Source organism: Nannospalax galili, unplaced genomic scaffold (assembly GCF_000622305.1).
Source record: "Nannospalax galili isolate Female #2095 unplaced genomic scaffold, S.galili_v1.0 scaffold100, whole genome shotgun sequence".
Lineage (NCBI taxonomy): Eukaryota > Metazoa > Chordata > Mammalia > Rodentia > Spalacidae > Nannospalax > Nannospalax galili.
The window spans coordinates 4,995,656-5,023,238 of NW_008352891.1; the positions used below are offsets into that span (position 1 = coordinate 4,995,656).

General features: G+C 42.6%; 1 protein-coding gene and 1 long non-coding RNA gene across 4 annotated transcripts in view; one reads left to right on the forward strand and one right to left on the reverse strand.

Annotated features, from left to right (window-relative positions):
- Positions 1 to 27,583, forward strand: part of Nol10 (nucleolar protein 10) — a 103,772-nt gene that overhangs the window by 31,650 nt on the left and 44,539 nt on the right. For 2 of the 3 annotated variants that reach the window (XM_029554567.1, XM_029554568.1), the window contains 4 exons: positions 110 to 206; positions 407 to 459; positions 6,257 to 6,323; positions 12,443 to 12,495. In XM_029554567.1, the coding sequence (XP_029410427.1) occupies positions 110 to 206; positions 407 to 459; positions 6,257 to 6,323; positions 12,443 to 12,495 (270 nt within the window). Of the gene's footprint in view, positions 1 to 109; positions 207 to 309; positions 460 to 6,256; positions 6,324 to 12,442; positions 12,496 to 27,583 lie in introns of all 3 variants that reach the window. The other variant, XM_008850115.3, reaches the window with a different exon arrangement.
- Positions 18,332 to 21,064, reverse strand: LOC108491653. The gene is made up of 3 exons (XR_001872848.2): positions 20,912 to 21,064; positions 20,625 to 20,788; positions 18,332 to 18,620 (listed from the first exon to the last, which is right to left on the reverse strand). It is a non-coding gene; the product is annotated as an uncharacterized LOC108491653 (long non-coding RNA).

Consider the following 27,583-nt stretch of genomic DNA (forward strand, 5'->3'; position numbering starts at 1 on the left):
GGATTAAAGGTGTACACCGCTATGCCTGGCTCTTACTCTAAGTTTTAAATGTTTCTTTGTAAGGCAAAATTGTTTGTTTGGTAGAAGTAACTCTTATTTTTTCTTTTAGGTGTTATTATATGATCTTCGCTCTGATAAGCCATTGCTCGTCAAGGATCATCAGTATGGGCTGCCCATTAAGTCAGTTCATTTCCAGGATTCATTAGATTTGATTTTGTCTGCAGACTCAGACTTACTCTAAGTTTTAAATGTTTCTTTGTAAGGAAAAATTGTTTGTTTGGTAGAAGTAACTCTTATTTTTTCTTTTAGGTGTTATTATATGATCTTCGCTCTGATAAGCCATTGCTCGTCAAGGATCATCAGTATGGGCTGCCCATTAAGTCAGTTCATTTCCAGGATTCATTAGATTTGATTTTGTCTGCAGACTCTAGAATTATCAAAATGTGGAACAAGAACTCAGTACGTAGGTTCTGTTACATTTCTTTGCATGCCTTTCCATTGCTTCTTTTCTTTCCATTGCCTTTTTTTTTTCTTTTTTGACAGGGTCTTTCTGTAGCCTCAGTACTGGAATTAAAGGCATATGCCACCATGCCTGCCTCCATTGCCTTTTTTGGGGGGGGTGGTATGTGGGTTCTTGAGAAGGACATGCTGAGTAGCCATTTGGAAACCAGCAGGTCAGTTACTTCAGGACAGGGAACATCTATATTTGGGTAAAGCAGTCACATTCCTGTTCTTCCTGACTAGCTAGCCTTGGCATGCATTTTATTTTAACATTTTATTTACATGTGTGTGCACATTTGCCACGGCATGCATAGGGAGGTCAGAAGATAGCTTGAGAGAGTCAGTTCTCCCTCTACCATATGAGTTCCCAGGCTTGAATTCAGGCCATCAGGCTTGGCAGCAAGGGTCTTTACCCATTGATCTATCTTGTTGCTACATGCATTTTAGATATGTTAGGTGGAAAGAAAATCATGGTCTACGTGAGGCTTTCTCTAAGAAACCTCCTACCCTAAGATCTCTCTCTCTCTCTCTCTCTTTTTTTTTTTGGTCTTTTTGAGACAGGGTCTCCCTGTAGCCCCAGCTGTCCTAGAACTCACTATGTAGACCAGGCTGGCCTTGAACTCACAGAGATCCTCCTGCCTCTGCCTCCCAAGTGCTGGGATTAAAGGCATGCACCACCACGCCCAGCTTCAGCATGTTTTCTTAAACAATTTAGGACCACCTGCCTAAGGGTGGCACCACCCCCAATGGACTGGGCCCTCCCATATCAAACAGCAACTAAGAAAATGCCTTATAGATATGCCCACAGGCCAGTTGGATGGAGAGAGTAAATGCCTCAGTTGAGGGTCGCTCCTCCCAGGTATGTCAAGTTGACAATTGAAGCTATCCAGCACACCCCCTCAACTCCTAATGTTATTATTTTTTTTTAATTTTATTATGGGGCTGGAGAGATGGCTCAGAAGTTAAGAACACTGGTTGTTCTTGCAGAAGACTTGGGTTTGAATCCCAGCACTCACATGGCAGCTAACAGCTGTCTGTAACTCCAGTCCCAGGGGATCCAACAGCTCTTCTGACTTCCTCGGGCATTGCACGACACAGGTACACTTACCTACATGCAGGCAATACATGCATACACATACAATGAAAAAATAAATAAAATTTTTTAAAAAATTTATTTTTATTTTATGTGTATGTGTGTATTGCCTGCATGGATGTGAGTGCACCCATGTCATACAATGCCACGGAGGTCACAAGAGGGATTTGGATTCCCTTGGAACTGGAGTTAAGGACAGTTCTTAAACTCCATGTGGGTTCTGGCAATCAAACTCAGGTCCTCTGTAAGAGTAGTCAGTGCTCTTAACTGCTGAGCCATTTCTCCAGCCCCCCAAATGTTATTTTTAAACTTTTTTTTTTTTAATTTTTATTTTATGTGTATGAGTGTTATGCCTGCATGTAGGTAGGTAAGTGCACCCGTGTTGTGCAATGCCCACAGAGGTCAAAAGAGGCTGTCGGATCCCCTGGGACTGGACTTACGGACAGTTGTTAGCTGCCATGTGGGTGCTGGGATTCAAACCTGGGTCTTCTGCAAGAACAACCAGTGTTCTTACCGCTGAGCCATCTCTCCAGCCCCCCAAATGTTATTTTGTTGTTGTTGTTGTTGTTTTTGAGACAGGGTCTCTCTCTGTAGCCCCAGCTGTCCTGGAACTCACTATGTATACCAGGCTGGCCTCGAACTCACAAAGATCTGCCTGCCTCTGCCTCCCGAGTGCTGGGACTAAAGGCGTGCAACTGTTATTTTTAAAGTAATGCTATTTCATATTGCTTGTTTCAATCTGTGTTAGGCTTTTCTTTTTTTATTTTTTTGAGACAGGGTCTCCTTGTAGCCCCAGCCGGCCTGGAATTCGCTTTGTAGACCAGGTTGGTCTTGAACTCAGAGAGTTCTGCCTGCCTCTGCCTCCAAGTGCTGGGATTAAAGGCATGCATCACCACACCCGCCTAACACCTGATTTTAAAAAAGATACTTAATATTTTTATTTTAGTGCATGAGTATATTGCCTGCATGTGTGTAAGTCCACCTGTGTCGTGCAGTGCCCGAGGAGGTCAGATGAAGGTGTTGGATTCCCCTGGAACTAGAGTTATGGACGGTTGTTAGCTACCATGTGGGTGCTGGGAATCGAACCCCGATTCTCTGCATGAGCAGCCAGTGCTCTTAACTGCTGAGCCATCTCTCTAGCCCCAACTTCTGATTTTTTTGCCTTGCCTCTGAAGTACGCAAATTGCAGGCCTGTTCTGCCAAGCTTGGGCTTATTTCCTTTTTAAAGCCTAAGTATTTGTTGGGTGTGGTGGCTCATGCCTTTAATTTTACTGCTCAGGAGGTGAGACTGGTACATAGGAGTTGAGGTGGGAAGATCAATTCAAGTTCAGTGAGATTGTCTCAACTATTTTGGGAGAATAGAACGTAAGGAAGATCACTAAATCAGTAAAATTGATTCAGTATGAGGGCTGGAGAGATGGCTCAGAGGTTAAGAACACTGTTCTTGCAGAAGACCCGGGTTTGAATCCCAGCACCCACATGGCAGCTAACAACTGTCCATAACTCCAGTTCCAGGGGGTTCCGACAGCCTCTTCTGTCCTCCACAGGCTGTGCACGACACGGGTGCCCTTACCTACATGCAGGCAATACAAGCATGCACATAAAATAAAAATAATATTTTTTTAAAAAATGGATTCATTATATCAATTGCTTCTCACTTTCTCTTTTTATTATTATTTTTATCTTATGTGTACGAGTGTTATGCCTACATGTGCACCATGTCATGCAGTACCCATGGAAGTCAGAAGAGGTTGTTGGATTCCCCTAGATGTAACTAGATTTATAGACAGTTGTTAGCTGCCATCTGGGTGCTGGGAATCGAAGCTGGGTCCTATGTAAGAGCAGCCAGTACTCACCCCCTGAGCCATCTCTTCAGCCCTCACTTTCTTTTTTTCTTTATAAAAGTTTTAAAAATTCTTACTCATGTGTCTGCGTGTCTACCACATTGAACAGGGCCCAGAAGAGGGCATTAGAATCCCCATAACTGAAGTTATAGGAGGTTGTGAGCTGTCTGACGTGGGTGCTGGGAACTAGACTCAGGTCCTTTGGAAGAGCAGTAAGCGCTCTTAACTACTCAGTCAGCTCTCCAGCCCCATCTCTTTCTTTTTGATACAGGTTTTGATATGTAACCCAGGCTGACCTTAAACTCACAGTTCTCTTGCCTCAGCCTTTCCATTGCTGGAATTATAGCTATACCTGGACAACAAGTATTTTTAAGTGTTCTGTGTATTTCATTACATAGAAACTTAGACTCTTTTATTTTTTAGTTTTTAATTTTTATTTGTATGTATGTGTCTTTGTGCATGTATGCCACATGTGTGCAGGTGCCCGTGGAGACCAGAAGAGGGTGTCAGATCACCTGAGCTGTAGTTTCAGGTGGTTGTGAGCTGCCTAGCGTGGGTCCTGGGAACTGAACTCAGGTCCTCTCGAAGAGCAACAAGTGCTGTTAACTACTGAACTTACCTCTAGCCTCTTAGACACAATTTTATTTTCAGTTAATAGTTAATAATTATATCAATTAAAAGTGTTACTAAAAAATTCCTATCTAAGACAAAGTTCGGTGGAAAATCCATCCTATCAGCACTCATTGCTGGTGGCAGGTGCTGATTTTTGCAGTGACCTGCTTTGTTTAGGGCACTGGGCTGCAGGCAGCTCAGTCAGTCCAGCCACTGTCAGCTCTGGCTTCTTTAGCCAGCACTGTTGTTTTTGAAATTTTTGAATTTTTAACTCCCAAAGTGCTGTCCTTTATCTTCTGATCTGTCTCAGTGTTGTGGCTGTCCTTGAGATCCTTGTGGTTTTGTTAAGTTACAGAGAAGAGGACCAGCTCTAAACTTTGTGAATTCTTGTGGATTACCTCTGTGATTTGACCAGACATTGATTATGCTGTCTGCTTTGGGTTTGGAGGATTTGGAGGACTATTTTGGGGCAACTTGGGGTATCTTAGACCAGGATTATTTCTGGTCCTTTTCTGGCAGTCCTAACTATTGTTATAAAAACACTGTTCAGTTAGGCATTGTGGTATCTGTCTAGAATCCCAACACTTGGAAGGTTGACTAAGGCAAGAGGACCAAGAGTTTGAGGCCAACTTGAGCTATATAGTGAGACCCCTTATCAAAAAATCACAAATATTTTCAAAAGCTTCACTTATTTTTAATTATATAAGTACATAGATTTTGCTTATTTAGTGGTGAAGTGTCTCTTTGTAGCTAAGGCTTGCCTGGAATTCATTGTGCAGCTCAGGCTCGCCTCAAACTCACAATCCTACCTCTACCTTCTGAATGTTCTAATTACAAATGTGTGCCACCACACCTGACTCTTTATCTTGGAAATTCATGAGATATTGTAAAGGAGTTGCCCTGGGCCTGGCTTCCTACCTAAAGCTAATGACTCAGTTTGGACATATCCTTCCGGAGCCTCTAGGTGCTACAGGTTTCCTTTGATCTGAATTTCTGTCACCTGTGGAGCCCATTTTTTCCTTGTTGTTCCATGCCGTTGTAGATCTTGATCTCTTTCCTTCTTTTTCCTTTCCCTTTCCTTCCCATTTCAGTGGAAGCTTGAGAGGAAAGAAGTAGCTAGGTGCGTCTCACTGCTTGTGTTAAGCAAGAACTTGGCTACTGGTTTTCAAGAAACATGAAATAACCATCCTGCTCAGGCTTCAGCTCCACCCCTTTCTGCCCTGGGAGTGCGCCATGTCCTGGTGTCAGTCTTCTGCTAATGACTTAAAGGCTGCAAGAGCTGGCAGAACTTGCTGGCATCACCACTTGAAGGCATCATACTATAATTGCTACAATAAATTTTATTTTGGCACTTTTTGTTTCTTAAGACTAAATACTTCCTCTTGACTAACAGATTACTTGGTTTTGCATGACCTGCTTTCCTTGTTTATCTTTCTCTTTGTCTTTCTCCGCACCCACTTTCTGGTCTTTTTTTTTTTTAATTTTTAATAATATGGTATATTCCCACATTTAAAATAGAAATGTTTTAGCCTTCGTTATAATAGCCAATACTGTGGAGGTCTGGGTTTCATTTTGTGCATCATACCATTGCCTTTTGTTCTTTTGTGGTGTCGAAGATGAACCTCGGGCCATGAGCTTGCTGTCCAGTGCTGAGCTACACTGAACTACACTCCACTTACTCTAAGCCCTGCACTGCACATATGGCAGAGAGCCTTGTTGTCTGTGGCCATCTCTCCTTTGGTTTATTTAAGTCAAGCATATGCTTCTGATGTGTGCAGCTTCCTTTAAACCCTACCATCTTCTGTGTAGTGCGTATCTTTGTTTTGAACAAGTCACCTCTTTGCCTCAGTTTCTTTATCTCTAAAATGAGAGCATTTGATAAGTTGGTCAGACAGATAAGAGTTTTATAATTCTTTCAATCATTCTTTTTTTTGGTCTTTTTGAGATAGGGTTTCCCTGTAGCCCCAGCTGACCTGGAACTCACTATGTAGACCAGGATGGCCTTGAACTCACAGAGATCCGCCTGCCTCTGCCTCTGCCTCCCAAGTGCTGGGATTAAAGGCGTGTACCACCACGCCTGGCTTTCAATCATTTTTTAATGTAGCAGTAGGTGGGTTATCTTGCCAGTTTATTTTCTTTGTGTGACACTGCTAAAAGCTGTCTTTCTAGAACTGTTTTAGTAATTCATTTTTGCTTATTGTTTTAGGGGAAAATATTTACTTCCTTGGAGCCAGAACATGACCTTAATGATGTTTGCCTCTATCCTAACTCAGGTATGCAACATATCACAGATGATCACTTAGTGAGACAAGTGTTCCTGCTTTGGGGTTTTAAATTAAGTTTACTTCATAAGATATAGTTTGACTTGGTCAGAACAGTTCTTGGTTATTTCACTTACTTTACAGGAAGTGGTGTGGATGATTCAGTAAAGGGCACTCTTAATGACTCAGTCGTCCTCAGCCCGCCTAGCTATTAGTAGAAACTGGTAACAAAATACAGGTAGGAGGCAGGTGAAAGGCTATTTTGGTATGCTCTTTTATGTGATTAGTAATAGCATGTGGAAATTGAGGTTAAGGATTTAGAGGAGGCTAGAGTCACCTGATGATATACTGATGGTTATAGAGCCATGGGTTTAAGTATCTTATGCATACTTGAGTACTTTTGAGTACTGTTCAGCAGGTTACATGATAGACTTCAAAATTAATAGTATATTCAGGGCAGATGCTGAATGGGGTCCAAGAGAAAAATGAGGACACTCCCTACTCTGGAGCAATATCCTCTGAGAACAGCACACATGATTCTCCTAGCAGGGAGCATAGCAGAGCCTGAAATGTCCATTGTGGGTGTGCAGACAGCATTTTGCCAACATGTTACAGGGAGTCATTCAGCCAGACCTGCAGAGAGGAAGGCAGAGACTTTCATTGGCTTGCATTGGGGACAGTCAGTGAGTGGGATTAGAAAGGCTTTGTGATAAGGTGATCCCACTGAGAGAGGACAGTGTGAGAAGAGCAAGGAGGAGAGGGCTGAGGGCTAGTTTGAGGAGGCTGGGGTCAGGTGGTACCAGTCCAGGAGTGAGGTGTCTGACTGCTTGGGCTTTGTCTGTCACCAGAGAACCCACACAGGTTCAGAGCAGGCTGGTTTGGAACTACAGTGCCTAGGAAGTAGTTTTGAGTTGAGACGAGGGAGCACAAACATGTCTTCTGTGTCTGACATTTGAGTATTAGGAGGTGACAGGAGAGTAACAGTGTATGCTAGTCTCATACCTGACTGCTATTAAAGTCTTCTTGGGAGATCCGAAAGTATGGAGGTCTTGACTTCTAGATATACTGACTCAGGGTCCAGGCATTAGGCTCAAATGTTCCTTGATAACTCTTATGCAGCAGGCCCTGCACTGACCCTAGACTAGCACCTGGTGCACCATGGTGCACAAGTGGTCTCTAGTAAGCGGGTGTGCCGAGAGAACGTTTTGAAACAGATAAATACAAATCGATCCTCAGAAAATGTGAGAGTAATGTGATCACCAAAGGGACGTGTGGAGTCAGGAGGATAGCAGGAGCTGGCTCATTTAGAGGGAGAGGGAGAAGAGCAAGCAGAGAAACTTCCAGGATGGGACAGAATGATAGTAAAGGACCAGGCATTTCTGCACTGAGGGTCCATGGGTCCTACAGTTGGATCCTGGAGGGAAGAACAGAGACTGACTGAATACTAGGATGTTATTAGTCTGAGTGCAGTAATGCAAATTACCTTTTTAGAAACCTGTGTAGTCAGTGGTCCACAATTTGTTTTTCCTTCTTTATTTCTGGCTTTGGTTTTGTTGCTCTCCTTTTTTGTTTTACTGAGACAGGTTCTCTTTATGTATTCCAGCAGGCTGCCCTTTGAAACACTGTGTAGTCCAAGCTGGCCTTGAACACATGTTCTTCCCACTCAGCTTTCTGAGTGCTGAAATTATAGGCAAGTGACATCATGCCTAACTCTCACATTTTTCTTTCTTGCTCCTTGGGAAGTTAAAACAATTGGTAGTTTACCAGGGCTGGTTACCTGGCTGGTATATGGCATGGCGTTGGTTAGAACCTTCCTGAAGTGGGTGCTTTCTAGTTACATGCTAGAGAGCAGGAAGGAGAGAAGGCAGGTCATTGAGGACTTTGCCATTTACATTTCATCTCTGAGAGTTGAGAGGATTTTATGTGAATAGTGGTTGTGAAGTTCCCCTCCACAGAGTCAGTGAATTCATTGCAGGTAAAGATGCTGAGCTCCTGTTTGGGACATTGAAATGATCAGAAGTGGGTTCTGGGCTATATAGGAAGTTCAGTGAAGCAGATAGCAGAGAGGTTAGAACAGGAATGAGGAGAGAAATTGGTTGCTGAGGTAGTAACAATCTGAAGGGTAATAGAGAATGATAAGGGACCTTCACCCCAGAGTAGATAGATCCCCTTCCCTTGAATTTTTAGACAGGGTCTCCCTGTAGTCAACTGGCCTAGAACTCGCTATGTAGACCAGGCTGGCCTTGATCTCACAGAGGTTGGCCTGCCTCTGCCTCCCAAGTGCTGGGATTAAAGATGTGCACCATCGCCAGACAGAGTTGGCTTTTGTAGGTCAGGCCAGTGGTCTAGTGGAATGTCTCTTGGATATGTGTGCTTGCTTCTTCTGCTGTCATTTAGCTTGTTCGCTAGCCTGTGCTGGTTCTAAAGTACCAGTGAGGGCTTGATTAAGTTTAGCAGTGATGTCCCCCAACTTAATAAATTTAGTGAGACCTATCAGCTTGATGGAGTTCAGCAGTGAGGTTACCAGCTTGGAACTGAGTTTAGGTTAAGAATTGTAGACAAGTGTCATGCCAGGCTACAGGCTCTGCATGTCACATTGTATCCCAGCAGATCATCCAGTGTTGGGGAGGATAGGCTGGTGTACTACGTTGAGATCTCTCTATTACCAAATTCTGGTTGGACAGAAAAGTAGCTCTTCTTGTCAGAAAATGTACAGGAGACAATCAGATGTCGATTAGCCAACCCAGGGATTGTTTCAAGCCATGGAGGTGAGGCCTTGGTCCTCAGTGGCTCAGGCTGCATGCTCTTGCCTTACAGATTCTGCTCCAAGCTTGCTTTACCACACCTCTTCCCTTCCACTCTATTTTGGGCTTGATCACTATGTATGTAATCATAATTTGGAAAAGCTCACACCTCCTTTATTTGCTCACTTACTCATTTTGGAGTAATTAAGGCCTAGTCGTAACAATTGTTTAGTAATGTTTTTCTGTTAGCAAGATAGTTCAGAATATTGAGAACTGCCTTCCTAGCTCTTTTTTTGGCCCTTCTTTGGTTGCTTATTTAACTTTCTCTCAGCTTCCATGTGTAGAGCACCTGCTTTGTGAATGTTGGGGTGTTTTCAGTCAGCATAGCTCTCTGGTACTCTGGTGTGCTTGCATGTGTCTGAGTCCCAGCCCATCCTGTAGAAGCAGGAGCAGGAGGTCAGAACCATTGGTAGAGAGAGAAAGTGGTGAGCTTTGGGCTTAAGAAAGACCTGCTTCAGGTTTAATCGTGCCTATTACCTCTCTTAGCTTTTTCACTCACTATACAGGGCTGTGGGAAACTGGCTGTACTTCGAAATGCCAAGTAGCTTTTATTCTCCATCAACATCCTGTGACACAGGATGACATGGAAAAACAACCACTGGGGTATTTGCATATGTCCTCAGAGCCTCATATAGTACGCACATATGCTCCACACTTAAGTCAGAAGCTGAAGGGCAGGCAGATGCTGTCGCCACTATGTCTTCCCTGAGCCATTAGGGTGCAACTGAAGCCATGTGTTTTAGTGCATTGCTTTTCAAACATATCTAATGTTCTTTTTCTGTGCTTTTAAGTTTCTGATTCTTTGCAGGGAGATGCCACTTACCATCTCCCAGTCTGCTAGTGGGTTGCAGACTGCCCCAGGGAGCTCACCTTGAGTAATGCTGCTGTAGAATACTATTCCGGTTTTGTGTTTTGAGCCTTGGTGAGTCCTTTCCCCTCAAGCACATCCAGATGAGTACTGATGTGTGCAAGTGTTCAGGGAGCCTCTGTCACCATATTACACTGTGTAGCATGCAGTAACTATGCCATATTACACTGTGCAATATGTAATGTATAATGTGTTACATATTACACAATGTAATGGAATATGCAGCAACTACGCCACAGAGGACTGCTTCATATTGGAGGAGAGTGCCTTTGATTCTAGATGCTCATGTCTTTCCTTTCTCTGAACATTTTTGTTTCTGGTAGGGGAACAATAAACAACATTATGAGAAATTTAATGGAAAATGCTATCTATAATGTCAGTCTCTTCATAAGAACTGTTCCTGCTTTCATTAAAGTCTTGCTACATGACTCACATGTTCCTAAGTTAAATTGTACTCAGACCTTCTGCTGTTTACTCTGACATGACACTGGAAACAGAATGAAAACTGAGGAAGGGCGAGTTGGTTGCTTGTAGATGGTGAGATCATTTTTCATTTTGCTGGGTGTATTTAGACTGACTTGATTGTGTAAGAAGCCCTTTCAGGAGGCTGGAGAGATGGCTTAGCAGTTAAGAGCACTGGCTCCTCTTGTAGAGGACCCAGATTTAGTTCTCAGTATCCACATGGCGGCTAACAGCCATCTATAGCTGCAGTTCCTGGGCATCCAATGCTCTCATGCCATGGGTGTAATTACATGCATGCAGGCAATATAGTCACACACATAAAATTAAAATGATAAAAATAATTTTGAAAAGGAAGTCCTTTGATTTTGTCTGTTTTGGCGTTTTCAAGTTCCATTTTACAAGGGCTTTGGAATCAGTCAAATATGGCCACTGCTCCCAGCTGTGTGGCGACCTTCACAAATCCTGAGCTTTCTGAGGTAATGATGCCAACACAGAGCTCGTGCTCCATTCTTCTCTTGCCTTCTCTTGTGGAGCACATCTTAGCCTCACTGAACTAAGACTTCTTGTCACCAGCCTGATGCTTCTGTTTCTACTTGTTTGAAATTTCTAATGCTGTTTAGACTTTATGAGGTTATTTTTCTCATTCATAATCCTGAGTCTGCCCTCTTTGAGTTTGGTAGTAGATTGGCTGGTGTCATTGGTCATATTTGACCAAGTGAGATAAGACTGTCTTGTGGAAAGCAGTCTAACGGCACACAGTATGTTCTCAGTGTAATTACATGTGAGCCCTTTCTGTGGTGTGTTTGGTAGTTATGGTTGTGTTTTCTTGTGAAAAGTTCATTGTCAGTTGTCCATTGTTCTAGACTGAGGCAGTGAAGACAGGCTTAGGGGATGTCTTCAGCAGAAATCTTCTTGGTTGTAATATGTTACCTCCGTCCCCCCAAACAACTCCTCTTCTTCTCCCCTCCCCCTCTTCCTCCTTTATCTCCCCACCCCCCTTATCCTTGTCTTGGGTCTCAGTAGCCCTGACTAGCCTTGAACTCACTATCTAGCTGAAGATGACTTTGAACTCTTGATTGTTCTGTCTCCACCTCCCAAGTGGTGGAATGATATGCTGGGTTTATGCAGTATAGGGTGAACTCAGGGCTTCATGAATATTAGGCAGTCACTCTACCAACTGAGCTACATCTTCAGATTACTTTTTAGTCAGACTCTTAGAGAAATGTTGGCAGTTGCTGTCTGAGGATGCTTAGTAAGTTGAGTCAGCGCCGTGTTCCTCCTTCACCTGAAGGAAACCCTTTGGTGATCATTCTGCTTCTAGGGCCAGAGCAAGGGCCGAGGTGAAAGATTTTGTGGGGGCTACATACAGGTTATGAAAAACAGCTCTGATATCTATTTTTCTTTAATCTAGACATGCTCTTGCTTTTCTAGACTTCATTAAATGTTTTCGGGTATACTTGTGGCATGTAAGTTTAGTCTGGGGTCCATGGGTTCCAGTTTAGGGGCTAGTTCACACAGTTGAGTTATGGGCAAGACATGGTCATTGATCTCATTTACTAAGCATTTCATTTTGGGGTTTTTGTTTGTTTGTTTATTTAGTGTTTTGAAACAGGAGTTCATGTAGCCCAGGCCTTTTTGAGACAGGGTTTCCCTGTAGTAGGGCTGGTCTAGAACTCACTATGTAGACCAGGTTGGCCTTGAACTCAGTGATCTGCCTGCCTCTGCCTCCCGAGTGCTGGGACTAAAGGTGTGCGCCCCCTCGCCCAACTTAAAAATATTCTTTAAAAAACAGAATCAAGTAATTGTCCATCACATTTAGTATATTTAATTGTGATATCTAAATGTCTCTGAGATCCTCTATATTTTACAAATAGATTTTTAGGGTACTAGAGAGATGGCCCTAGAAAGGCAAGTCCTAACTAAGGGGTGTTGTTCAGGCTTGACAGTAGAGAAGGGTACTTCTTGTCACCTGCTTACCTTTTTTGTTGTGTTTTCAGGAATGCTTCTTACTGCCAATGAAACCCCCAAGATGGGCATCTATTACATTCCGGTAAGGAGGACCAGCAAGAACTAGAATTAAACTAGAGCAAACAAAGATACTTTATTTTGAATTGCTTGTATTGAGGGACTTTGGGCTTCCTGTGACCATGTTGTGATGCACAGCAAATTCACTGGTAGGCTGAGTTTGCTTCTTTGGCTCAGTAGAATTAGGTCTAAACACTGATGTTTTTTTGGGGTTACATTAATATAGGCATGAAAAGGCTAGTATTCTTCAGAATTTTTTTTTGCATTGAAATATTTCTTATTTATTTATTTATTTATTTACTTATTTTTGTCTTTTTTTAAGACAGGATCTCCCTGTAGCCCCAGCCAACCTGGAACTTGCTGTGTAGATCAGACTGGCCTTAAACTCACAAAAATCCACCTGCCTCTGCCTCCCCAGTGTGAAGATTAAAGGCGTGCGGCACCACGCCTGGCTCAAAATATTTCATAATCTTAAATGTTCAGTTATTGAGCAGGAAGAATCTAAATCTAAAATAAGAGTCTAGTACTCTTTTGGTTATTTCATCATAGTTTGTTCCTTTTACAATAAGTTATATTTGAAAGAGGCTTTCTTAGATTGATCCATCAGTGATGATATCTGGTTTATGCTTTGTCCTTACTTTGCCATCCTTAAAGAATTACTTTTCTAGCTGGGCGTGTTGGCGCACACCTGTAGTCTCAGCACTTGGGAGGCAGAGGCAGGTAGATTTCTGTGAGTTCAAGGCCAGCCTGGTCTACATAGTGAGTTCCAGGACAGCTGGGGCTACAGGGAGACCCTGCTTCAGAAAAAAGACAGAAAAAGAAAAAAATGAAATATACTTGTCTAAGCCAGGAGCTTCCCCACTGTACCGTTTAGTTTATAGAAGGAAAGAAACCAGTCGTGGTCTCGCAGTCAGGAAGGCAGAGTATAAAATTGTCATGAAGCCATCATCTCTGGTCTGGGAGAAGAGGTAGGTGAGGAGTGCTACAGATAGGATCTGCAGGCAGTGATCTCTTGATTGCCATCAACATCCAGGCATGAAAATTCTCTCTTAGGAATAGCTCGGCTATGTGAGTATTTTCAGAACGGGATCTGCTTATACTCTTGTGCCTTGTCATCCTAGGAAGCTGATGCTGAAGCACTTTGTGGTATTTGTTTTTTTGTTTGTTTGTTTTTTTTGAGACAGGGTCTCCCTGTAGCCCCAGTTGTCCTGAAACTCACTGTGTAGACCAGGTTGGCCTTGAACTCACACAGATCCACCTGCCTCTGCCTCCCGAGTGCTGGAATTAAAGGCATGCAGCACCATGCCTGGCTGTGGTATTTGTTTTGTCACTGAAAGCCATTCAAACAGGAAGCACCTTAGTTTTCCTACATTGTCATTTGTTCTTTTTCTCTTCACAAGTACGCTCAGACTACTGCTCCCATATTTCCATAGGTTCATCCATCTTTCCTTATTGTCATTGTTTAATAAACATTTGTTGATTGCATCAATTGTGTATTAAGCACTGTGCTGGTGCTGGCAGCATCACAGTACACAGGGCGCTGTCCCTGTCCTCAGGGTTACCATTGGAAATAAAGCAGGAAGGAAAGCATTGTCAGAGCAGCGCCATGAGGTATAACAAAAGGGTGCTTTGAGAGTGCATGGGCAGAGATCCTTCCCCTAGTAATGGCCAGGAGCTGGTGAGAAACTCAGAAAGCTGCCTGGAATGACTTCCAGGGAGAGACTGGAGTTTAGTTCTGTGGACTGGATAGAGGGGTGGAGCGAGCTGCAGAATGGGAACTGGACTTCAGTAGAGGAAACAGTGGGAAGCTCAGAGAGAAAAAACTCACAAGGCAGAGCAGGCACTAGATTGGGAATGATCTGTAAGCAGGTGTGGGAGTGGAAGACAGGGAGACCTGGCATACTGGCAAGCAGGAAATTGGTAGACTCAGACTTGTATTTTGGAAAAATTGTTTTGGCTGCCACAAAGACTGGTTAGATAGAATCTAAGCCAGAAGCAGCAACAACAGGCTGTGGCAATCCCCAGGAAGGAAGGTAGTACCAGGCCTTCCTTTTCAGTAGCCTGACTTTTCCTGGTCTGGGACAGTTTGAGCCTGGGGAGATGTGAACAAACATCTGCTCACCCTATATAGGGAACAAACAATAGATCACAGGAGGTTATCACCAAAATCCAACCTGGTGAACCAGTGAGTTTTATTGGGGTTACTTACGGGAATATGAGTGAGGGGTAACCTATAGGAGCAGAAAAGACTCAACAACAGCTGCCTCCCCCAAAACCCACTCCAGCATGGGTGACAGCTTACAGAAGCTGGAAACCTGGAACACACTATACAGGCAGCTTCACAGCTTGGAGAGTGTCCTTTTCAGGTAGTTAATTGGTCTGAGCTTCTTCCAGGAACCTCTTGTGGCAGCTCAGCTAGTCTGAATGTCTCTCAGCAGTCTTTAGGGATTATATATGCTTGGTAAGGGAGGGGCCTAGTGTATATGGTCAATTTCAGGAACTTCCTGAGCTATTGAGTTGTTTACTTCCTTTTAGAACATCCTGTTCTTTGCCTCCCTTTTGAACATCTGTTTCAAGGAGCTTCCCTCCAAAATGAAAGGTTTTAACTAGGAAGAAATTGCTACACAGCAGTGTGGCAGGTTTGTAATCCCTGAACTGTCCAGTGAGGAGTATCAGAGGTGTTCACTGGTGAAGACTTGTGCAGACCATAAAAGATTTTCCCCTCAATCCTACCTTACCTAGTCTGCTCCCATTGTTCACCCCTTTGGGGGAACATTGTTAGGTAGGCAGAGTAACTCAGCTTGCTCTACCTTCCCATCCAGGGTGGCATCTCTTCCTCCTCTAAGGAGTGCTTAGTGTATTTATCTTCAGCAGCTACCTACCTGTCAGTGCCACATTAGAAGTATGGAGACTTGTCTTTTGGGAAGGCTGAGCAAGCAGCATGAGGTAGAGAGCCACATCAGCAGATTTGTTTCACAAGGAAGCAGGCAGGCTGATATGGAGAAGGCAGGTCTGAAGACTGTTGCAGTGGAAGGCCTATTTGGAAGATAGACTTGGTGACTAGTGGAATGCGGTGTGTAAGGAAGAGAAAAGAAACCAGGGTGACACCCAGGTCTCTGCTTAGGCAGGTACAGGAAGAGGTGGGTGAATATTAAAAATTATTTTCCTTTGATGCTTTTTACATGTTGTAAAATGACCTTTTGCAGAAACACAGATGTTTTTGGGATTAAAGTGTGTCTACTACCATGCCTAGCCTCTAGTTGAATTTGTTTTTTGAAACAGGGTCTCATGAAGCCCAGTTTGACCTTGAACATGGTATGTAGCCAAGAGTGACCTGAAACTCCTGATCACTTGCCTCCAACCCCCCCCCCCCCAGTACTGGGATTATAAGTATTCTACCAAGGGTAGTGAAATGGTATTTTATCTATAAATTTATATCCCATTTTACAGTGTTAACCTTAGATATATTAATGCCACTGGATTCAATCCCTAGCATTGGGGGAAAAAAAAATCACCTAAAGTAATCAGGCATGGTGGCACACACCTATAATTCCAGTACTCAGGAAGCAGAACAAGAAGATAGCAGGATCCAAGCCAGCCTGGGTTCTATAGCAAGACCCTGATTCAAAAAATAAAAATAAATGATCACCTAAAGCATTTCTGGTTATTTCCAGTACATTGGTTTTCTTTCTGTTTTTGAGATGGAATCTCAGTATGTTGTCCAGGCTGGCCTGGGACTCAGACTCTCAGTCTTCCTGCCTCAGCCTTCTGAGTAGCTGGGATTATAGATGTGTGCTACCTTGCACAACTTCTCCATTGCTTTCATTCTCTGGCTTATGTTACATGTGCAGTCTTTGGTCTTTAGGACCATTGGTCTCTTGTGATTATTTGGTTCTGTTTTTCTAGGGTTACTTGCTCCACTCTTGCTTGATTCTTTTCTCCCTCCTCTCTTCCCTCCCCTTGTCACCTCTTTTCAGTACTGATGCTAGGCAAGCACTTTGCCACTGAGCTACATTCCTAGCCAACAGTGTGTTTTTTGGTCCAAATAATGAGGACTTTGATTAGCAAGAGCAACAGGGACCAATGTTAGTTGGGAGGTGAGAAGCTGCTTTCTTGACATACTTTATTGTATATCACAAAACCCCCTTAGTTTCAGTTTTGTAAGGTTAGATTTGACAGGAAGTTGTGAAACTAGTCCAAGGCCTTCTCCCAGGTGCTCATACATGTGGGGCTAGTGTACACAGAGGACTTGTTAAGCTAAGAGCTCTGCTGTGGCTTGTCCTCTGGGCCCTTTCCTGACCTCCCTGTCTGCCCTGCCTCTTCTAGCACTAAGTTGTGTTCCATAGCTCCATTGTCTTTACTTGGAACCTGCTCTTTGTCATACTCCTTCAAAGCAAAGACGGAGCCTGGGGCTGAAAGCCTGCCATTTACCTTAAGATGTTATCAAACTTTTGGAGCTGACATTGGCTTGAAGGTTCATTTGAGACCTATAGAACCAGAGAAGTATGTATTCAATACTTGATTTGTGCCAAGTTTAGGAGGTCCGATCTATGATTTGTATGAACATCTAATAAATCAGCTGTGACCCCTCCCCAGTCCCTTTAGGGCTGTGCTAAAAAGAAGATAGCATAATGTTCTTTTACTTTCTTAGTTTTTGCCCTTCTCTCTGATACCATCTTTCCTGAATACTTGGAATCTTTGTGAACTAAGGGAAATCCTGACTCAGCTTTACCTCTCTGCCACTTCCATATCTAAATGTATAGATATTTATCCGGAAACTAACAGGAACAGTTGTTCAGGCTTGGTTTTCTGCAGTGTGATTTAATCTAGGTTAGTTCTCTATAATGAACACTCTTGGCAATTGTAGACTCCTGAGGAAATCCAAGTCCTCTGTGGCATTCACCTCAAAACTCTTCCCTAAGTATGATACCGCAGTTGGAAATGTCCTCAACTTCCAAGACTGTACAATGAGCCAGCCTTTGGGCACCATGGCAACCACCCCTGCATTCCTTGCTGTCCGCATGCTTCATAATGGATGTGCACGCTCCTAAGAGGAAAATGTATTATTTCCTATTTAGAAAGCCATTTGATTTAGAAGAACAAAATAACTTAGTTAAGGGTGTATGTTTTCAGTTTTGTTTGAAACATAAAGTTACACTGCTTTAAAGATTATATGGAGTGTCATTTAATTTACCTTTCAATCCTGACATTTTAAAAGTTTCTTTAGAAAAAAACTCATTTCTCTATTTTCTATATTTTGATTGTGTATCATAAATCAATAAAATATACTAATTATATCAGTAACAAAATATACTGATTAAATATTTTAACACTTACTCTTAGATTTAAAACTAAGTTATTTTTGAAGCACCTAGTTCCTACGGATAGGGCAGAGTGAAAAACATGAAGGATGGAGGTTACTGGGGAAATGACTGAGTGGTGAAAAGGTTTGTTATACAAGCTTGCAGACCCAAGTTTGGATCTCCATCATCCGTATAAGTGCCAGGCACTGTGGCATACACCTATACTCCCAGTGCTGGAGGCAGAGCCAGGCAAATTCCAAGGATTTGCTGGCCAGCCAGTCTAGCCCAAAACAGCAAGCTCCAGGTTCAGTAAGAGACTCTGTCTCCAAAAGTAAGTTGGAGAGCAATAGAAAATCACTTTGTCATCTAGTCCTCATATGCATGTGCAGGCACACATACACATATGCAAATAATAATAATAATGTGTGCAACTCATTTAAAAACCTGAAGGCTAATATCTAGCCTGTACCAGCAATTTTGTGTCTGGTAAGAAATAGCATTTGAATTTCTGCCGTGTAAACTATTTTTGCACATAGAGGAGACTGGGTCAGCCTTGATTTTACATTTTATTGGTGTCCATCTTGTATACATAATCTCCACTCTTAAGGTTTTAAGGTTAGAGGTTTGATCTTTGTCTTATTACAGCACACACTTGGGACAATATGATAAATGCCATCATCACATTGGTCCAGTATCTGGATGCAAGACAATAGCAGGAGTGGCCAACAGTTCAGGATCTGCTCTTCCTACAGAGCCAGGTGTACAGCCAGCCAAGCTCCATCTCTTCTTTGACATCTATGTTATCACTCTGTATCCATGGTGACCAGGTCTTCATGCAGTTTCATGGCTAGCATATGGAATACCACATTCCCTTAGTTTGGGCCTTCCCATTCTCCGCTGGTTCCATCTCTATGTCATAGTGCCTAAGCTTTGGCCCTCCTCCCCTCTCCCTATATAGTCCAGGCTAGCTGTGAACTTGTAATCCTTCTCCTCGGCCTCCAGTATGCTGGGATTGCATGTGTGTATATCCCATACCTGGCTTTGCAGCCCATTTTCCTTATACCAACTAGATTGATTTAAAATGTAAAAATATAAACAAGATAAACATAAATCAGTTGCTATTACTCTTCTGCATAAACCTTCCAATAGCAAATCAGTTAAACAGCTAAGAATAATGTCATAACTCGTAATTTTAAATGTTCTGCATGATAGGTAAGCAGAAAAAAACTAGAAGCCAAAGTTTCTGTTTTATCTCACCCAGGGGAGAGTAGATTTCTGTGAAACCATTTCCACTTACAGAGATCACAAAACGGTCAGACCAGAAAATCAGATTGCCAGCCAAGCCAACTATATATTAACCAAAACCAAAATGTGAAATTATTAGAATTGTTTTTGGGGGTTGAACATAGGGCCTCATGCATGCTAGCCAAGCTACATCCCCAGCCCCTAAACAGGAAAATTAAATTTGTAACAACAGAGGCTGGAGAGAGAGCTTAGCCATCTAATCTTGCAGAGGACCCCTGGGTTCTAGTCCCAGGACCCACAGGACAAGTAACAAGTGTCCCTTACCTGAGTTCCAGGGGATCTGTCTCCCTCTTCTGGCCTCTGTGGGCACTGCTTGAACATGGCACACTTAGATACGTACAGGCAAGATACTCATACACATAAAATAGAAACAACTATAAATAAAATAAAATTGGAACAACAGAGCCAGGTCCTCCTGATTCCTTGGATTCTTCTGGAGCCAAGGCAGATTGAGCCTGAGGTAGCCTGAGTGGAGGGCATTTTAGGGGACATTTATCCTGTCTGTGGGGCATCTCAGTGGACTTCCAAAACTGTTAAAAATTAACTTTTCAGAAGACGGTGACATTGTAACTCTTGTACAAATATAATACCAAAAATAGGCATGTTAAAATTTAAATTAACCCATGAATTAGTGAGGGAAATAGGTACATGTTATAACCAGATCAAAGAGAAGCTAGAAAGGTATAGATTTACAAGGAACAAAGTTATGTTGACTGGGAATGTGCAGAGAGACACATAACTGTCCACCAGGCATCTTTTGGCAGTTATTTTGTATTGCTTTTGGCTACCTATATTTTTCAGAATTGTAAAATAGATCTCATCAAATCAGAATCAGATAATCTTGAGGATTATTCTCTAGACCAGGGATGGTAAACACTGCCTGTTTTTATAAATAAAGCCTTATAGCACAGTGCACACTTTCATTTATGTGCTGTCAGTGGCAGCTTTTTGTTGATGGCATAGTTGAGGGACTGTGACACAGACCATATGGCCTATGAACCCTCAAACATTTCCCTGTGCTTATTTATCTACTTCTCTGTGTGTCCTTCCCCTATTATGTAAACCATGGATTGAAGGGGGGTTTGTCTTTTTCCTAGCCCCTAAAGTAATTCTTGTGAGTCACATTGTAGACACTTCTTTTTTTTTCTAATATCTCATTTTTATTTTAAATTACGTATTTGTGTGTGGGGGCAGAGGAGAACTGTGGATCCCCTGGAACTGGAGGTGAGCCACCAGATGTGGATGCTGGGAACCAAACTCAGGTTCTCTGTAAGGATAGTATGTACTCTTAATAGCGGAGCCCTCCCTCCCAGCCTTGTAAATGCTTCTTATGTGTCAAAAATTAATGAAAAAATACATATGAGTAGTCTGATGATCAGAGTTTGGGAGCTTTAGTTAGGGGTTGTGCATCTTGACAGTGCCCAGTTTGTAGTGCTTTTTAGCTGTCTTTTTTACCAGATTGGAATTTTGCATTTGCTGTTTTCTGCCACCACTGTTGAAATACAAAAGTGGAAAACTCATATCCTTAGTGCCAGAGTGTACTCACTGTGGTATGACCAGCCTTGGTTCCTTTGCCGACAGAGCAGAGCATCTTGATGTGACACAATAATTTTGTTCTGGAGTGCTGCTGCCAGAGATCTACAACTAGTGCTTTATCCCAAAGATTTAGTAGTGATTCTGCTTGTAGAATAGGTGAATTCTACCTTTTCCCTGAAAAAATAAAAAAGGAGAGTGTGAAAGCCAAAGATACGTAGCTTTTGCTGTGGTTTTAGCAAAATTTCTGCAGAAGTTACTATGTGTGCAGGACATGACTGCAGTGTAGTGTGGACTTACGCTGTTCTCTGGAGTTGACGGAAGTGCTGCACAGGCTCCTTCCCAAGATCTGGCCTTGAACATGACTGTGGTGATCAGGTTGATTCATTTCGACTCAGTACCGACACTGGAGGCTCGTTTGTGTTTGCTGGCTTGATATTGTGGAGCACACCCCAGCTGAACAATCTGCTGGCACAGTAGTATGTGTTGAAATTACCTTTAGTGTATTAGTGTGCATGTAAGTCATAGTAAATGATTGATGCCATTTTCTTGTAGAATGTTCATTGAAGCAGAGAAACATTGGGCATGGTAACAGAAATAATTTTGTTAGAAATTGCTGTAAGACTAGTAGTAACATATTCTCTTGGTTTGGGGAAGTAGTGCCACATGTAAAGAAAACTATCCCCTGGGGAATTTGCCAGCATGTACAAGATGTACAAGACAGAACACAGGCTGGACAAGTAGCTACTGAACTGCCTTCTACTCTGAAGGAGTGTTCAGTGTGCTTTAAAGGAAGGAGGAAGCTTTTGAAGCACAGAACAGAAGAGCTGGAAGGAATCTTTGAGGTCATCTAAGTCAGTTCCTTGATTTATAGCTGAGAAACCAAGTTACTTGTTCAAGGCCTGATAACCATTTGTTAGCAGCTGGATCTAGGAGGCATTTCCTCATTCTACATCATGTAATGGAAGGGACTTAGATTTTGGAGTTTGTTAGAGCTGTGTTTAAATACTGGCTTTGCCACTGAGTTACATCTCCTCTCAAAGCCTAGTTTCCTGATCAGGAAGAGGGTAGGGAGACAGCATGTGCTAACACTTTGGAGCCAGTTCAGTTAAGTGGCCATCCATTGCTGCTCCACAGGCACCTGTTTTGTAAGGACTGACCTTGAAATGAGGAGCTTTCTCAGGTGAGATCATTTAGCTCTAGTTTCCAGTTACCTTCCCCTGGCATCTAGGATAGTACGTATGTGGTGTTATTCCAGCACCAAAGAGAATGCTCCAAAGGATTTTCAAGGTTTGGTTTGATTTGGTTTGTTATGTTTGTGGTGCTGGGGCTGGAACCCAGAACCTTGTGCATGCTAGGCAGACATGCTGCCACTAAGCTCTATTTCCAGATGTTTTTGTGTATTTTATTTTGAGACAAGTTCCCACTAAATTGTCCAGATTGACCATGAACTCACTCTGTAATCCAGGCTTGAACTTGAGGTCTTTCTGCCACGTCCTGCCAAGTAGCTAGCCCAACAGGCCTATGCTGCCAGGCCTAGCTTGCTTTTTGAGACAGGGTCTTACTATGTTGCCTAAAATGACCTTAGTTCTAGATCCTCTTGTCGCTAACTGCCAAGTGTTATAATTACAGGTGTATGTAATTCATACTCACTCAGGACTCTTTACATTTGATAATATTCCATTTGATTTTATCTGCTTGACTTTAGAACCTGCTGTCTATGTAAGCATTTAAATTGGTGAAATTGCTTTATATAAGGTTCTGTTTGGAACTTTTCATTTATATGTTTGTAACTATGAAATGGGATGTAGCAAGCACTGTCAGGTCGCTATTCTGTTTGTGACTTACAAAGAGGAAATGGGGCTCCCTATTTTAATCTAGACACTCTGGCGGCAGCAGTATCTGTAACACTTTTCTTAACAGAGGAAATCCTCCACTTCCCATCACAATTTATTGGGATACAAGAATAGCAGGCATACCTAAAGTGTTAATGTGTGAAAATCAGGAAGTAATTTTCTCAGCATCCTGCCACATTTTTCAAAAGTTAATTTCAGTTCTGATTGGGTAAAAAAATACACAATTTACATATGGAAATATTTGATGCACACATGGCATATATTATATGCTGACTTAATGTATCAAATGATACTTAGTTTGCTTAAATAAGTATGTGTCTGTTCATTTCTTGAAAATAAATGACAACTTCTTGCCCTGACTTTGGTTTCTGACCCTGGTTTGACTCTAGTTCTGATCTAAGGCCTTACCTCCTAGCTCCTATTCTTCCTTCCATCCTGGTCTTGGAGAAATCCAAACTGATCTCTCTGCCTTTCTTATTTTGAAAATGAACGTTGTAACCTGGTGTTCTTTAGGTGGCAGAGGTAGAGTACAGTATTTGCACAGCAATTAGATTCACTTTTTGAGTATACCTGACTGCTAATCCTGTGGCATTCTCTTTGATTAATATGCCTAGTTCCTGTGCTTTGTTTTGTTTCCTTAAGAATAGAAGACAGTACAGTTGGGCTTGGTGGCACCCGCCTTTAGTCCCAGCAGAGGCAGGCAGATCTCTTGAGTTCCAGGCCAGGGAGACCCTGTCTCAAAAAGACAGCAACACAAAAAGAAGAAGAAGGAGGAGGAGGAGAAGCAGAAGGAGAAGGAGAGGGAGGGGGAGGGGGAGGGAGGAGGAGGAAGGAGGAGGAGGCAACAGTGGACTTGGAGATATAGCTCAGTGGTAGAGAAATTTGGGCTACATTTTTTTAAATTATTATTTTAATTTTTAAAAAATTTTATTTGTTATTTTATGTGTATATGTGTATTGCCTGCATGTAGGTAAGTGCACCTGTGTCATGCAATGCCTACAGAGGGCAGAAGAGGCTGCCAGATCCCCTGGAACTGGAGTTATGGACAGTTGTTAGCTGCCATGTGGGTGCTTGGATTCGAACCCGGGTCTTCTGCAAGAACCGTCAAGTGTTCTTAACTGCTGAGCCATCTCTCCAGCCCTATTTTAATTTTTTGAATGTTCATGAGTGTATCGTCTGCATGCATGTCAGTGAACCCGTGCCATGCAATGCCCACGGAGGTCAGAAGAGGGTGTTGGAGCCCCTGGAACTGGAGGTAGTGATGGTTATTAGCCTCCATGTGGGTCCTGGGAACTGAACCTGGGTTCCCTGCAAGAGCAACCAGTGCTCTTAACTGATAAGCCACCTCTCCAGCTCCACTACATTCTTTTAAAATGTTCACCTTATACAGACTGTAGTAAGAGAGCTCTAGGATTTTTTTCAGTGTTCCAATCCCAGCAAGTCTGTCTTCTGGACCCTTTTTAAGATGGATCTTCCAAGAAGCCCTGTTACTAAGATGTGTCCCCCATGAAGGACCATTTTTGTGTCCTTTATCTATTTTGTTTTGTTTTTAAATATTAAAACAGGGTCTTATTCTGCCTCCCTACCTTAAGTCCTTGCTGGTTTAAAGGAATCAATTTTACTGGTAATTAATTTTTCTCAGATGTTTTATGAAAATATTTCAAGTGTGCATAAAAGTAGGGAGGGAGAAAGATAGTGCACCCTTTGTCTCCCCATCTCTTTGCTTCCCTGTTACCGTTCCCGTGGGCATTGCATGGCACAGCATATCCCTTTTGGAGTTTTGGAAGTTGGAGATGGGGTTGGCTTTAACTTAATACTAGCACTTTAAATTACCATAGAAGGTAGTTGTTGAAAATTATAGCCCAGTGTGGCAGTGCATGTCTTTAATCCCAGCACTTGGGAGGCAGAGGCAGATGGGTATCTGTGAGTTTGAGGCCAGTCTGGCCTGCGTAGCAAGTTCTAAGCCAGCTGGGACTGCAGGGAAACCCTGTCTCAAAAAGACCAAAAAAAGAAAATATTATAAATTGCTAATGAGTATTTGATCTTAATGTGGACGCAAGTCTTGAATTGGGTTATGTGTGCACTGTTTTTTTTGAGGGGGGTGTTTTGTTGAGACATGGTCTCACTATTGTAGTCCCAGCTGGCCTGGAACTTGCTAGGTAACAAAGCTGACCTCAAACTCACAGAGATCTGCTCCCCCTGCCCCAAGTACTGGGATTGAAGGTATGTGCCACCCACACCCAAATAAATGTATTTTGTTGTTGTTGTTTTGAGACTGGGTCTTGTGTTGTCTAGACTGATCTCAAACTTCAGCTCTGAAGTGATCCTCATGCCTCGCCTTCTAAGTAAGGGGAACTACGGGTGCACACCTTCATACCGAGGTTAATATAGTGTTACCTTCTTATGGAACAGACTAGTTAGTATTCATAGTTGGAAAACAAGTAATATGTAAATGATGATAGTAGATGTTGAATATAGTCATTTCATTTTGGCTTCTTTCCAGTAGAAATTTGCCTTTAAGGTTCCTGTATACCTTCTTGTGTCTTGAGAGCTTATTTTTGTTACTAAAGTCAGTTGTATGGATGTGCAACGACTTCTTTTTCTATCCACATGTTGAAGAATGTATTAGTTACTTTTTCATTGCTGTAACAAAATTCCTGATACAAGCAACTTAAGGGAGGAAGGATTTATTTTTTGTTGGAGAAGGCATGATGGCGGGAACACTTGAAGGTTGGTCACATTGTGGCTACAGTTAGGAAGCAGAGAGAGGAATGCTGGTTCTTAGTTCACTTTATTCTGCCCAGGACCCTGGTCCATGGGATGGTGCTGCCCGCATTCAGGGTGGGTCTTTCCAACTCAGTTAAACCTGTCTGGAAACACCTTCACAGACAGGCACTGAGGTGTGTTTCTTAGGTGATTCTAAATCCTATCAAGCTTAACCATTCCAAAGGACACCCTGATTGCTCCAGGTTTTGGCTTTTTTTTTTTAAAGATAAATTATTACTTTTTATTTTAGTACTTTTTGTTTTGTTTTGGTGGTTGTTTTTGGTTTTTTGAGACAAGGTCTTCCTGTGGCCCCAGCTGGCTTGGAACTCACTATGTAGACAAGCTGACCCCATCTCACATCTGCCTGCCTCTGCCTCCTGGGTACAGGTTTTGGCTTTTGAAGATACAGTTGCTATAACAAGACTAGCCCTATCAGTGAGCTCTGGGTTTGGTTGAGAGACTCTGCCTCAATGAATGAGGTAGAAGAGTGATCAACAATGATTCCTGATAACAACCTCAAGCTGCCACATGGATACATACACCTGTGTGTGCATGCATGCACACCGTGTACACATAGAAAGATGGGGAAAAATACATGTAGGAAACACCAGGTATGGTAGTATACTCCTATGATCCTGGCGCTCAGAGTATGAGGCAAGCCTAGGCTACATCTACAAAGTCCCTGTGTCCAAAATCAGAGGAGCCGGGAGGAAGGGAGGAGGAAGTGGGGAGGAATGTTTTTGCTTTGTGAGTTTAACTAGGTAGTCTATGTTAATTAGTCTTTAGGGGCTTTAAAAGGACGAATCCTTCATGATACACACACGTACTTAGTGAGTCTTTCGTGTGCCTGTACTAATGTCTGAGTTATCGAGGGCATTTTAAGCTGTAGTCCTCCATGCTTAGGAGTTTATTATCTAGTAAAAGAACAGATAATACAGATGATAGGAGGAAACTTACAGGAACATAGAAAGGGGATTGTGGGATCCTGCACTTTTCCTGCTTCTCTGGCTTCCTGGCCTGCCTCTGCCATGTGCTTCCACCATTATGTGCTTGCTTACTCACTTATAGGCCTGAAAGTCCTGTAAGTAGGAGGGTTGGTAATAAGGTTTTGAATTGAGTTTTGAAGGATGTGTTAGAATGAGCCAGTGAGGGTGGGAAAAAGGATGGTAGAATTAGGAGTGTAGTTGTGTGCACAGTGTATTTGAACAAAACATGCAGGCCTTAATCAGTTCAGCCTGGATCTTTCAGGGGATCACGAGGAGATGAGATAAGACTAATGGAGCTATCAGAGACTAAATCTACACCTTTTGTACTTTTTTTAAAATTAATTTGGTCTTTTTGAGACAGGGTCTCCCTGTAAGCCCCAGCTCTCCTGGAACTCACTATGTAGACCAGGCTGGCCTTGAGCTCACAGAGATCTGCCTGCCTCTGCCTCCCGAGTGCTGGGATTAAAGGCGTGCACCACCACACCTGGCCTTGTACTATTTCTTTTAAAGTTTCAGTGGAATGCCACACTTTGAAGATCTTTATTCAGGGCAGTGGGATCAGAAATATTTGCCAGATGATTCTGTAGGCTCGGAGTGGCCTTGAAAGGAGAAACTCCAGACGTTATAATTAGAACAGGTAGTAAGGCCTCCACCTATGGCAGTGGGCATGGGGAGGGAAGAAGCAGCTGAAGGGACATGGCTCAATGGGGTGGTGGGTGAGAGGGAAGAGGGGACTGAATGAACTTTTCACAAAGATGAAGCAGGTGCTCAGTGCAGTTTGGAAAGGGCCAGTCGTCTTAAAGCTCTCTCTCCCATGGGAGAGTTCAGCTGCTGCTTAGAAGGGAATTTTTATTATAGTCATGTCTATGGTTCATGTCTATGGTAAGAATCAGTTGTTATAAGCATGTGTTTCTTTCTTTTTTTTTTTTTTCATAAAGCTTTCTTCACACTCATGAGGGTGGTTAGATTTTACATGATGTCTGGCACCTATCCTAAGATGTTACTAGAAAAATTGAAACATGTACAGCCTTTGCCTCCACAGCTCTGCATACACATTCTTTATCTTAAGATCCTTGATATTATGGGCAGGTGTGGGAGTCCAACTTAACTTCAGAGGGGAGTGTGTATATTTAAAGTCACTCAAGTACTTTTACTGTTGGCCATGTTTTGATTGAGTCCAGATGGGGTTCTCTGGCCCTCTTCTATGCTGTGTCACCTCTCCTTTGTCTTTATTTGGAGAACATGAGAAATCTTGCTGAGGTTTGAAATGTGTTCTTTAGGATTTCCTGATTCCGGTGCATGGTCCTCTAGAGATAATGAGTAACCATTGACTAGTGGCAGCATAGTTTCTGGCCTTCCTAGGA